The sequence below is a fragment of the Cyprinus carpio genome, chromosome B18 (genome assembly GCF_018340385.1).
Source record: "Cyprinus carpio isolate SPL01 chromosome B18, ASM1834038v1, whole genome shotgun sequence".
Lineage (NCBI taxonomy): Eukaryota > Metazoa > Chordata > Actinopteri > Cypriniformes > Cyprinidae > Cyprinus > Cyprinus carpio.
The window spans coordinates 19,166,483-19,179,492 of NC_056614.1; the positions used below are offsets into that span (position 1 = coordinate 19,166,483).

General features: G+C 35.8%; 1 protein-coding gene across 2 annotated transcripts in view; it reads right to left on the minus strand.

Moving 5' to 3' along the window:
* The window catches only part of LOC109051794 (inositol 1,4,5-trisphosphate receptor type 2-like), a 78,203-nt gene that overhangs the window by 14,756 nt on the left and 50,437 nt on the right, over window positions 1-13,010 (minus strand). For both annotated transcript variants that reach the window (XM_042744221.1, XM_042744220.1), the window contains exons 41-50: window positions 11,710-11,954; window positions 11,161-11,361; window positions 10,209-10,319; window positions 6,751-6,846; window positions 6,501-6,617; window positions 3,224-3,334; window positions 2,855-3,047; window positions 2,629-2,754; window positions 1,610-1,785; window positions 349-513 (exon numbers count right to left, since the gene is read on the minus strand). In XM_042744221.1, coding sequence (XP_042600155.1) covers window positions 349-513; window positions 1,610-1,785; window positions 2,629-2,754; window positions 2,855-3,047; window positions 3,224-3,334; window positions 6,501-6,617; window positions 6,751-6,846; window positions 10,209-10,319; window positions 11,161-11,361; window positions 11,710-11,954 — 1,541 coding nt within the window. The remainder of the gene's footprint in view (window positions 1-348; window positions 514-1,609; window positions 1,786-2,628; window positions 2,755-2,854; window positions 3,048-3,223; window positions 3,335-6,500; window positions 6,618-6,750; window positions 6,847-10,208; window positions 10,320-11,160; window positions 11,362-11,709; window positions 11,955-13,010) is intronic.

The following is a 13,010-nucleotide window of genomic DNA, read 5'->3' on the forward strand; positions in this document are numbered from 1 at the left end:
ACGTTTGAACAGTAGTGCATACACTTTTACAGTAATTCATTTTTTTTTCTTTTGCTGTTAAATATAACACAGTCAATAAAATAAACTAGTTGTAATTAACCTCAAGATATGATTTTTTTTTCTTCAGTTTTTAGAAGCTGGAATGAAACAGTAAGTATCAGTAAAATAAAATAAATTATTAAATTATTGTCAACTTTTTACATTAACATTATAACTTTGGCAGCCTTTAAAATACACAGTTTTTTTCTCTTAAAGCAAGCATCCATGGACTACACTTTTAACCTCTAAATTAAATCGTTAATTTGATTTATTGCTAAAAATTATACTGGAAAAGGTGTGAAGTCTTACCAGAATACTGTAGAAGAACTCATGTACGAACAAACCCAGCATGCAAACGATGACGTAACTGACATGCAGAAGGAAGAAGACGTCCATGACAACTGCTTTGTACCCTCGTGTGAACGTGCCCTGGTTCCCCACAAAACTAACCAGGAACACGATTTTATTCAGCAGCTGGGAAAAGACATTAGAAGATAATGCTCTAACATTAGCATCCTAACAATCACATTAAAATATTCAACTGCCTTCAATTAAAGCACTCTTCTATGGAAGTCCTTCAGGACTTTTTGTAAAGGTAATTAGTACTTTTTATCTTACAATTCAGATTCTTTTTCTTGCAATTGCTAGTTTACATTTTACAATTCAGACTTTACATCTCACAATTCTGTTTTTTTTTTCACTAAGTTACAGAAAACATTTGATTTGTAAGAAAAAGTCAAGAAAAATGCTTCAATACTTTTGATTCATATACTGTAGCAATTGAAAAAAAAAAGATAGCTGCACCTAACTATATAAAGCATGTATAGTTGGAAAAATAAATAAGGCTATAAATAAATAACTTTTAAATGAAAGAGAAAATGTTTCCATATCCTTTTTGGCTGACATCAAAGTAAGTGTGTCTTGGTTGAAGCTAGCATGATTAGGCAGACACCAACATGGCCAGTTGTGTGACATGCCCTCATCCTCAAAACCCTGAGCATGTTGTAAGAAAATATATACGAGTTCACTTGCAGTGAGGATACACAGTATGTGGCGACCACTAGAAGACGTGGCGAGTGGCGTGTAGAATAACAGATCCCAGACTCCTAGAATCTGTTTTAGCACATGTCTCTGTTGGTTCTTCATGTGGTGCCATAATGGCTGAGGAGACGGCAGCTTGAGCAGACGCAAACAGACTGACGTGTCAGCAGTTTGAAGGCTGAAGCTCCAGTTGGCTGGGAGAGAGGCATGAAATCACTCTCATTTTTTATCTGAACGCGCATCAAGCACATCAGCCGCTTCTGTCATCGTAACTGACACTGATGCAAAATGGCAACACTAGTTCCTCTTCTGCCATCTTTCATATTTAGCCAGATATCGAGCGGATTCTCGTAATTAATCGGTATTAGCGATTAATCAGTGAACATGAGGTGTTAGCGGCTGGTCTTTTCTAATAGGAGTTCAGTTGGTTTATACATTCAAAATACACTTTGACATTTAATCAATTCATGGACGCAGAGTGCTGATGGGCTAAATGAAGTGTGAACGGTTGATAATGAATTTGCCTCACGTTGGCAGCCCCCAGAAGCAGCAGTGTGGGTCCTAAGCCCAGCGTGTAAATAGAACGGAAGATGACGGTGACCAGGAACACCAGGATACCTCCACGCGGGGGAAGAACAAACAACGTGAAGGTGCTCACGACCACTGCCACCCAAAGCAAGATGGACAAGAATGATGGCAAAACACCTGAGAGAGAGAACAAGAACTGCATGAAAATTTTGGAGTGAACTTCCCCTTTAAATAATGCCATTATGTAGGGCCCTATGAATTCAGTTTTATTTTTTCCCCCAAATTTTCTGCTTTTAGTTTGAATTATTCTGAATTCAGTTTTAAAAGTTAAAATTATTAATAAAAAAGGATATCTTATTAAATTACTACGCAAAACGTTAACAAAACAATACTTTATTATAGTTTTAATATTACATTGTCCAATGAAATACGTTATATTTTTTGTGAAATTCTGTGTTGTCTGTTTTCATTTTTCTGGATTCTATGTTTTCTGATTTAATACAAATTTATTATAAAAATGTGGTAATCAAATAAAACCATAAAACTAAAAAAAAAAAAACATTTAATTAACCTTTAAAAATGTATTTTTTTTTTATTCTGCACAACAGGTTTTAAAGTTTACATTTAAACATGGATTAAAAAATTGTGGTATTCCAATAAAAATAATATTTAAAAAAATTATCAGTATTACTTTACTGTAAAATATACGGTATATTTCTGTCATAATTTGTTCAAGTTAAACCAAACATTGGTGGTTTGTAATGAAGAGCTTTGAGTTTCTCCAAATTTTTGAGTCTTTTTGCAGTTTACCATTCACAGTCCATATCAAAATTTGACTAAGTGTATAGTCCTACTTATGATTTATGAATCCAAATTTGGCAAATTTTGTGAAATTCTGCATTATATAATAAATTTCACTATGACTGGATTCCGTGATTCTGTCTGCATTTTCCACAGTTTGGAAACAATAGGGCCATAATAAAGCATTTTTTTTATATATATCAAAAATCAGAGCTATACCTTCATCTCCATCATCTCCAAATGGGTAGAAAAGAGCAACAGCCAAGTTGATAAGCACAGCCAAGTTAAAGGAGATACTACCCCATAGAGATATATGTTTTGACACCCAGAAAAGTGGTGCATTATCTGCAAACACACAGCAATACATCAGCATAATGACTCTGACACAGGCTCGAACTGGTGATAAATTGTTACATTGTTTTTTGCACAAAGCAAAACAACCCACTTCTTATTTTCTTCTGCCACCTCATCTCATTGTAGAGGTCATCAAACTGCTGGAAGAAGTCGTTGACCTTGCTGCCCTGGTCGTCTCGCTCTGTTGTAGTGAACACGCGCACTTTTGATTCTTCTGTTAAGTACTCGCAGATGTTAGGCACAGGAAACACGATCTGCTCCATTGTGCGGTCATGGCGGACGATCTGAAATCAATTGTGTTTAACTGATATATTTTGACTTAAACTGTCTGATAAAGGCACTGATAAGTAAATGAGATTTCAAATGTGTCATATTAAACCTGTAGAAATGCCAATAGAGATGCAAATTAATTTAATGAAGGGAAACAAAGTTATCGTCATAAGTTCTCAAACTGTCATACCTCTATCTGAGCAGTGTGGTTGGCATAGTATAGGAGCGCTGCTTCTCCTTCAATGGTAGGATCTGGGCCAGGTTTCAAACTCTGCTGGAGGTTTTTTCTGTGGCGTGCCAACTGGTCATCAAAAACACTTCAGTCAACATGACAGATTCAACAGATTCAGAAACAGCAGCTCAATATCAGGGCATTTCTTCACCTACAGGCACTTTTGGTATTGAGGACTTTAAAAAATAAACTCTCACTAGTTGATTTGTCTACTTTTCCATGTATGCATTACAGGAAAATTCTGTAATTTTTGATCAAAACCATGTCCATTTGCTCCACACGTACATTTTCATCTCATCTCAAATTATGTATTGCATTTAATAAGTATTAATAAATTGTTTGATTGAAATGTCGGAGGTGGAAATTACATTTCTGGAATAAAATGGCCTATTATTTAGTCTTGTTAAGTTTCATAGCTAGCATTTTATGTATGCTAAATACACTATTAAGTAAAAGCAAGACTGACAGGTATCGTAGAAAGATATTCCGCAGACAAAACAAATAAAATAAAAAACTTTAAAAAATAAAAAACTTTAAAAAAAAAACTAGCCCTTTAAATAATGTCATTATCCAACTAAGTGAGATAAATCATATAAATATAATTTTAGATAGATAAAAAAAACGTCATTAAAACTGAATTAAAAAAAAGATATATTTTTTAAAATGTCTGACTAAAAATGCATGATAAAAATTTTACAACATTACTGGAAATGATGCACTATAAAAAAAAAATCTTTATATATTGTGCTTCATCTGAAGCATGCTCTTTACTGTATATATATTGTATACTAACTTTTAATAAAATTTTACTATCTAATAAAGTGCAGAATTGTTTGTTGTGGATTGTTGTGCAATTATTTTAACAAAATAATAATAGAAATGGTTTATGTTTATTTACTTTAACATCATCATATCTTCTAACATGAAATAACTAATCTTTATCATGGATTTTTATAGTTCAATACTTAAAATATGGCTCTGGGACAATGATACGACTTTAAAATAAACATCTATACATCTGAAAAAGCAGCAAAAATAAATGGCGGCATTAAAAACGTTTTAACATTAGCTTCATATACTTTAAAGAAAAAGCTATTAATGAATAAATATAGCTAAAAGTCAACCTCTGAGATTTTAAAGTGTTAGAAGTCACAGGAACACCCATTAATCTATTAGTGACACATTGGTGACTTGGCTAACGCAAATCCCATCAGCAATTTAGCAGTTTCATAATGCCAATACAACCCCTGGATGAGTCAATTCATAAGGGGTCAGGACTGATCAATCTGATTACTTCAAAATCAAAACATTTTAAGAGTTGCCTACGCAGAGGAACTCTGATGTTTATCTCAATGACTGAATACCCGCAGCGATGTGGCCAAGATGCATTAGTGAGACAACAGCATTCAGAGACAACCTAATCAAAAACAGCGCTCTGAAAACCATTTCCAACAAATGACAAATCAAAGGGCAACGAACAATCAATGACGCTCTGCAAGATCCAAGCAATTCATTTAATTAAAGAACCATCTTGCAGTTTATACATACAGAAGCCTGCTTAGACTATTGAATCAAACTAGTTACCTTTCTTTTTTTTTATGCAACAAGTCTGAAAGGAAGGCGGACACTCTTTAACCTCCAAAAAGGACGCGTCCTTGAAGCAAACAAGTAATCATTCCACACCCTCAGTGTCCCTTTATCACATAATGGCCTTAATTCAGTAAACGGGAGCAAGGGATTTACATGCTTGCTTTCTCACAGGCTGAAGGAGCACAAAAGATGTGCGCCACTTGAGACACCAAGAAGGTGAAATCACTTTGTCTCCTTATTGACGTCTAAGCCACTTTTCCCCAAAAAATATTCACAGTGTCCTTTTCATTTTAGATCAAAGCTAACATCAGGAATCTGTTTATAAGAGCTGGAAGAGAGTAAAGCACGCAATAGAGAGCTAAACGGACATCAAATAATGTCATTTACTTTGTCATGTACCAAGTAAACACAGGAGGATCTTGTATTTGGCAGCTGTTTTTTTTAGCACTGAAGCTAACACAGTCTAAAGAAACCATGTCAACAGTGCTGAACAAATAAAAAGAAATGAAAACCATGGGAGAAAAGGGACATTGGAATGTTCTTTGTGAAAACCGCTTACAGTATCATCATTCAGTTGAACTTTCTGAGGACCAAAGTAAATGCACACACATTTCTACAGGACGATCAAAAAATGTTTATGGAGAAAAAACTCAAAATACTGTATGACTGGTTCTTGGTTTGGCATGATGTTTCTAGAGTATTCTGGGTGATTGTTTATTGGGAAAAAAACTAATTCTAAGTACGAACAATTGCAAAAGTGACATTTCATTAAGCAAACACTATTCATTAAAAATAAATGTCAGTAATTAATAATAACTGTTCAATCAGTGTTTAAGCATTTCTTCAATTAATTTCTGTTTATTTCTTTCTCACTGTCAGCAAGACGAGAAGATAAGGACTTATTCTTTTGACTAGTTGACAAGTGAGAAACTACACAGCAAAATGAGACAGACAAACATTGTGCAGAGGCTCCAACTGATGCAAAACCTCCCCAACCAGATCATACAGCCAGTTTCTCAAACCAGTGTCCATATAAAATAGCCAGAGGGTCCAAGTAAAAGTCTTGAATTCTGAACAAAAATCTCACTGAAAACTATGGCAAGAGTTTGGAATGAGATACATTATTTCAGGAAAGCTAACAGCGAGAGAACTACTGTATGCACACTTGTACTTTCTTTCAGTCATCTGTGTGTGTGTGTTTGGAAAAACACAGGAAGACGAACACCTGAAGTTATGTCATTATGAAAGCAGCCAGTTAGACAGAAATAAACTGTCTAGCAGATGGCTGAGCCTGTCAAGAAAGCGTGTGGAAGTGAAACTGAGAAATGCACAACTGGCTTGAGGATTTCCTCACAAGACACTTTAACCCTTCCATAAGAAGAATTTTTACAATAGAAAAACTTAATATTATACTTATTATTATTAATATTATATTATACTGGATTGCCATTATTATTATTAAAGGCCTTTTTAAACAAAACAATAGACTCAGTTGAAGGAAAACAAAGCCTCACAATGTAACATACTGTACTCTGATACGAGTGTAAAACCTGCATACATTTCAAACATACATTCATACATTATTTTGTTCTTTTTCCTTAAAAGGAATCTGAAAAATTCCTGTGATTAAGCATTTAAATCTTACCTGATGGGCCAAGATGAAGATGTTGTGGCCAACATCTTTAGGTCTGATCTGATCTAATGTCTCTTGATCAATCTCACTCTCTTCTCCTTGAACGTAAGCCTCCTTGATCACGTCAATCTATAGATGTGACATCAGATCATCACTTTAATTATGGCAAATAACAGGCATGTTTTGGATGATAAGAGATGATCTAAACTATATTCATTAACTATATATATAACAGCAGTACTATTGCATAATATTATCTCACCAGTTCATTGGGTCTCATCTTGTACAGGATTTTCTCTGCATTCTCACTGTCATGACGACTTTCCATGATGGCCAGAAGAAGTTTAGATGCATTGTTCTGATTTTTCATGGTAAAGACAAGAGTATTTTTTTAATTTAATTACTGTGAAGTAAAGAATATTCACATATTTTCCTCCTGGAGATAAATGTCTAAATGCTTTTACAAACCCGATTCCAAAAAAGTTGGGACACTGTACAAATTGTGAGTAAAAAAGGAATGGAATAATTTACAGATCTCATAAACTTATATTTTATTCACAATAGAATATAGATAACACATCAAATGTTGAAAGTGAGACATTTTGAAATGTCATGCCAAATATTGGCTCATTTTGGATTTCATGAGAGCTACACATTCCAAAAAAGTTGGGGACAGGTAGCAATAAGAGGCCGGAAAAGTTAAATGTACATATAAGGAACAGCTGGAGGACCAATTTGCAACTTATTAGGTCAACTGGCAACATGATTGGGAATAAAAAGAGCCTCTCAGAGTGGCAGTGTCTCTCAGAAGTCAAGATGGGCAGAGGATCACCAATTCCCCCAATGCTGCAGAGAAAAATAGTGGAGCGATATCAGAAAGGAGTTTCTCAGAGAAAAATTGCAAAGAGTTTGAAGTTATCATCATCTACAGTGCATAATATCATCCAAAGATTCAGAGAATCTGGAACAATCTCTGTGCGTAAGGGTCAAGGCCTGTGATCTTCGGCCCCTTAGACGGCACTGCATCACATACAGAAATGCTACTGTAATGGAAATCACAACATGGGCTCAGGAATACTTCCAGAAAACATTGTTGGTGAACACAATCCACCGTGCCATTCACCGTTGCCGGCTAAAACTCTATACAGTAGGTCAAAAAAGAAGCCATATCTAAACATGATCCAGCAGCGCAGACGTTTTCTCTGGGCCAAGGCTCATTTAAAATGGACTGTGGCAAAGTGAAAAACTGTTCTGTGGTCAGACGAATCAAAAATTTAAAGGGATAGTTCACCCAAATATCAAAATTATGTCATTAATGACTCACCCTCATGTTGTTCCAAACCCGTGAGACCTCCGTTCATCTTCGGAACACAGTATAAGATATTTTAGATTTAGTCCGAGAGCTTTCTGTCCCTCCATTGAGAATGTATGTACGGTATACTGTCCACGTCCAGAAAGGTAATAAAAACATCTTCAAAGTAGTCCATGTGACATCAGAGGGTCCGTTAGAATTTTTTGAAGCATCGAAAATACATTTTGGTCCAAAAATATCAAAAACTATGACTTTATTCAGCATTGACTTCTCTCCCGGGTCTGTTAGAAGCGTGTTCACAACACTGCAGTTTAGTGATATCCGGTTTGCGAACGAATCACTCGATGTAACCGGATCTTCTTGAACCAGTTCACCAAATCGAACTGAATCGTTTGAAACGGTTCGCGTCAACAATAAGCATTAATCCACAAATGACTTAAGCTGTTAACTTTTTTTAACATGGCTGACACTCCCTCTGAGTTCAAATAAATCAATATCCCAGAGTAATTCATTTACTCAAACAGTACACTGACTGAACCGAGCCAGATAACGAAAGAAACATTGACTCGTTCTCGAGTGAAGAACCGTTTCTGTCGGACGCGTCCGATTCGAGAACCGAGGAGCTGATGATACTGCGCATGCGTGAAGCAGACTGACACACAGCGCGTCTTAACCGAACTGGTTCTTTTGATGATTGATTCTGAACTGATTCTGTGCTAATGTTTTGAGCGCGGGTAAACCGAAGGCTTGAATCAAGGGCCATCATCGCCAATGAAGTCATTACGTCGAGCGCAAAAGAACTGGTGAACCGTTTTCGGCAACCGGTTTATTGAATCAAACTCTCCGAAAGAACCGGTTCGCGGAAAAGAAACAGAACTTCCCATCACTACCCGGTGATCCGAAAACCGATGCAACCGGTTCTTGACTCGAGAACGAGTCAATGTTTCGTTCGTTATCTGGCTCGGTCATCATTTCAGTCAGTGTACTTTTGAGTAAAGGAATTACTCCGGGATATTGATTTATTTGAACTCAGAGGGAGTGTCAGCCATGTTAAAAAAGTTAACAGCTTAAGTCATTTGTGGATTAATGCTTATTGTTGACGCGAACCGTTTCAAACGATTCAGTTCGATTTGGTGAACTGGTTCAAGAAGATCCGGTTACATCGAGTGGTTCGTTCGCGAACCGGATGTGCTGTGAACGCGCTTCTAACAGACCCGGGAGAGAAGTCAATGCTGAATAAAGTCGTAGTTTTTGATATTTTTGGACCAAAATGTATTTTCGATGCTTCAAAAAATTCTAACGGACCCTCTGATGTCACATGGACTACTTTGAAGATGTTTTTATACCTTTCTGGACGTGGATAGTATACCGTACATACATTCTCAATGGAGGGACAGAAAGCTCTCGGACTAAATCTAAAATATCTTATACTGTGTTCCGAAGATGAACGGAGGTCTCACGGGTTTGGAACAACATGAGGGTGAGTCATTAATGACATAATTTTGATATTTGGGTGAACTATCCCTTTAAGTTCTTTTTGGAAAACTGGGACGCCATGTGATCCGGACTAAAGAGGACAAGGACAACCCAAGTTGTTATCAGAGCTCAGTTCAGAAGCCTGCATCTCTGATGGTATGGGGTTGCATGAGTGCGTGTGGCATGGGTAGCTTACACATCTGGAAAGGCACCATCAATGCTGAAAGGTATATCCAAGTTCTTGAACAACCTTTGCTCCCATCCAGACGTCGTCTCTTTCAGGGAAGACCTTGCATTTTCCAACATGACAATCCCAGACCACATACTGCATCAATTACAACATCATGGCTGCTTAGAAGAAGGATCTGGGTACTGAAATGGCCAGCCTGCAGTCCAGATCTTTCACCCATACAAAACTTTTGGTGCATCATAAAGAGGAAGATGCGACAAAGAAGACCTGATACAGTTGAGCAACTAGAAGCCTGTATTGGACAAGAATGGGACAACATTCCTATTCCTAAACTTGAGCAACTTGTCTCCTCAGTCCCCAGACGTTTGCAGACTGATATAAAAAGTCGAGGGGATGCCACACAGTGGTAAACATGGCCTTGTTCCAACTTTTTTGAGATGTGTTGATGCCATGAAATTTAAAAGCAACTTATTTTTCCCTTGAAATGATACATTTTCTCAGTTTAAACATTTGATATGTCATGTTGTATTCTGAATAAAATATTGAAATTTGAAACTTCCACATCATTGCATTCTGTTTTTATTCACAATTTGTACAGTGTCCCAACTTTTTTGGAATCGGGTTTGTACATGCCAAATCAAAAATTTGCAATGCTTCAGAACATTCTGTTATCTGTAAAATTGCATTATACATCAATTGCTTTCTTATTCAAACTACGTGAGTGACTGCAACAAACAAGTACCTTCAGCTCCAGCACAAGGTCAAGTCGGTTCTTCCCCAGCGGATCAATTGGATTCACAATGAGAGCGATGATGATGTCAATGCCGTTTGACTCATGCCTGGCTATGCATGACTGCGGAGGAGGAAGTACACAATTTATGATCCCAAACAAAGTCTTAGATATATAGAAAAGACTTATTTTTGCATAACCATTAATAAAGCTAGAAATATGTTCAGATATGATAGCAAATCTAAAACTTTTTCCATGTGGAAACAGATTTGTTCCCTTTTTCCAATGAGTATGATGTTTCAATACCTGGTTACCATGGCCTGGTTATAAATTATTATTCTATATTATTATAGTATTTTTTAATATTTTGAACAGCTTTTATTTTCATATTTTCAGTTTTCATTTTAAGTTTTAGCAATTATTCATCCTTTTGTCATTTTAAAATTTTTTTATATTTATATTTGTTTTAGTACTTTTAGTACTTCAGTTTAAACTTATTTTTTATTCCAGTTAGTTGCCAGGGCAACTATTATTTTAATTTCTTTTTAAGTTTTTCATGAAACATTAATATTTTATTTCACTTTTATTTCTATAATTTTCAATAGTCTCAGACAAAATAACAGCACTATATGGCATTAAACTAAAAGATTAAAATGACTTATTACATAATCATTAATAATAATTATGAACTATTGATGAGTTAAAACATATACTAATCAAAAACTAACATTAACTATGACATCATATGAATTTGTGTGAGAATAATGACCACCTTGACTACATGTTTGTAAGTTATTGTATTAATTAAAACTTTGGGTAAGGTTCTTGATTTCATCATCACCTCATACTTAAATCAGGTATTAGTACATATTATTCATGCACTGTTACTGTAAAGTGTTACCCTTGGATTCAGTTTTCCATGTGGAATAAGTTTTGTCCCCATTTTCCAAAAAGGTTTCAATACCTGGTTTTCGTGGCAAGGACCCTGGCAGTACTCTGTGATGGTCTCTAGTGTCTGTTTGACCAGGTCCACATTCCTCTCATTAATGTAGAGCCCCAGCAGCCCCAGTCCTCCCGTCGTACTGCCACAGATACAGTCAAGAAACTGCAGCGTCTCACACACCAGGTTATAATTGGTTTTGTTGTTCTGATCTCGCAGAAAGTTCTGTATACAAAAGAACAGAAAGATTTGGACTAACAACACGTCCAAGTCAAGTCCTGAGTGGCAGTAATTGGTATCTCTATCTCGTCCATACTATGTCGGGGGTCCCTTGAGATTTTGAGCTGCACAGCAAACATCAAGGTGCTTTTTCTTCTCACAATGGAAAAACACTTATTTAAAGCCCTCTGATTTGCTGACATGGTGAAGGCAGCGTCACTGGATTTGACTTCTAAGCACACCATGTACCAATTCACATTGCGTTGTTTAACACAAGTAATACATTAAAATGATTCATAGCCAAAACAAACTACAGTTGAACAAAATTGGACCAATAAAAATGATTTGCATCACCTGCAAGTCCCTGTTATGATTCTCACAGAGCAGCTGAAGGAAGCGTAGGATGGGTTTCATGATGATGATGGCCTGACTCATCTGGGTCTCCTCCACCACCTCCTCCATCCCGTCCACTCCCGATCCCATCGACTCCATCTCGGGGTCCACTTCCCGGCGAAAGGTGCTGTAGGCTTTGGAGGTGACCGAGGAGGCGTCTTTAAGCTGACCCCGTATGTCTTCTCTGAGGTGCAAGCAGTCTCGAACTCATAAGACACGAGAGATTTGAGATTACTTACCATATCAGTGTTATTTTATTATTTATATATAATTATAGTATTTATTACAATTTTGAATTAGCTTTTATATTATCAGTTTTCATTTTAATTGTAGTATTTTTATGTGCTTTTTTAAATTATCTTTCTATTTAGCTTTAATGCATTTTTTCAGTTTTAGTTTTAGCAATTTTAGTACTTCTGTATGAGATGTAAAGTAATATTTATGAACATTTGCAGTACATTGCAATTCAACTGAAATTCTCAGTTATGTTATTCATACTAGTTACTGCTTTGACTGCTGAAAAAATACATTTAGGTACAGTAATATCACACAATTAAGAGCTGTGATTCATTAATAAGCATAATATTAATATTGCTTTCATACAATAACATGAGGTTAATATTTAAACTTTAGACTATACTGAAATGATGTCAACAGTTTTAAACAAAGCCACAGGAGAATTAATGGTTGCAGGTTTCCAATCAACACACATTAATAATTTTTCTGAATGAATCAGTGTAATTGATCGAGTTAGTTTGTTAAATGATTCACTGTGGTTTGTTGCAGAATAAATCAGTATTTTTGAATCAATCAAATGATTCACCAGGCAAATAATTCTCCAAGTGTGTTCCAGAATTAATCAGTGCTGAGTCACTTAAATGAATCACTTAAGGGAATGAATCAATGATTCACTCACTCATAAAGTCTTTCGTACTTGTTGCCACTAAAAGCCCTATAATGATTGACTAACATCCTGAATATTTAGAGAAGGTGTTCCCCTCAATGTTTATAGTAAGCAACTGCCACTATTATTTTCCTTCAATAAATCACACATTTTTGAACAATGTACTGATTTAGAATTGATGTATCTATTCAAAGTCATCCATAACACATTGTAGGTACTGATATTGCAGGTTTTAATTGTTTTTGGATGTATATTTAGGCACATTTGAAGCTTATTCAAAACTTAAGCTGTCAACAATATTTCTCTTTATCAAACGATCATGTATTGTGCACCAGACGAGGCGAACTTGAAATCTTTT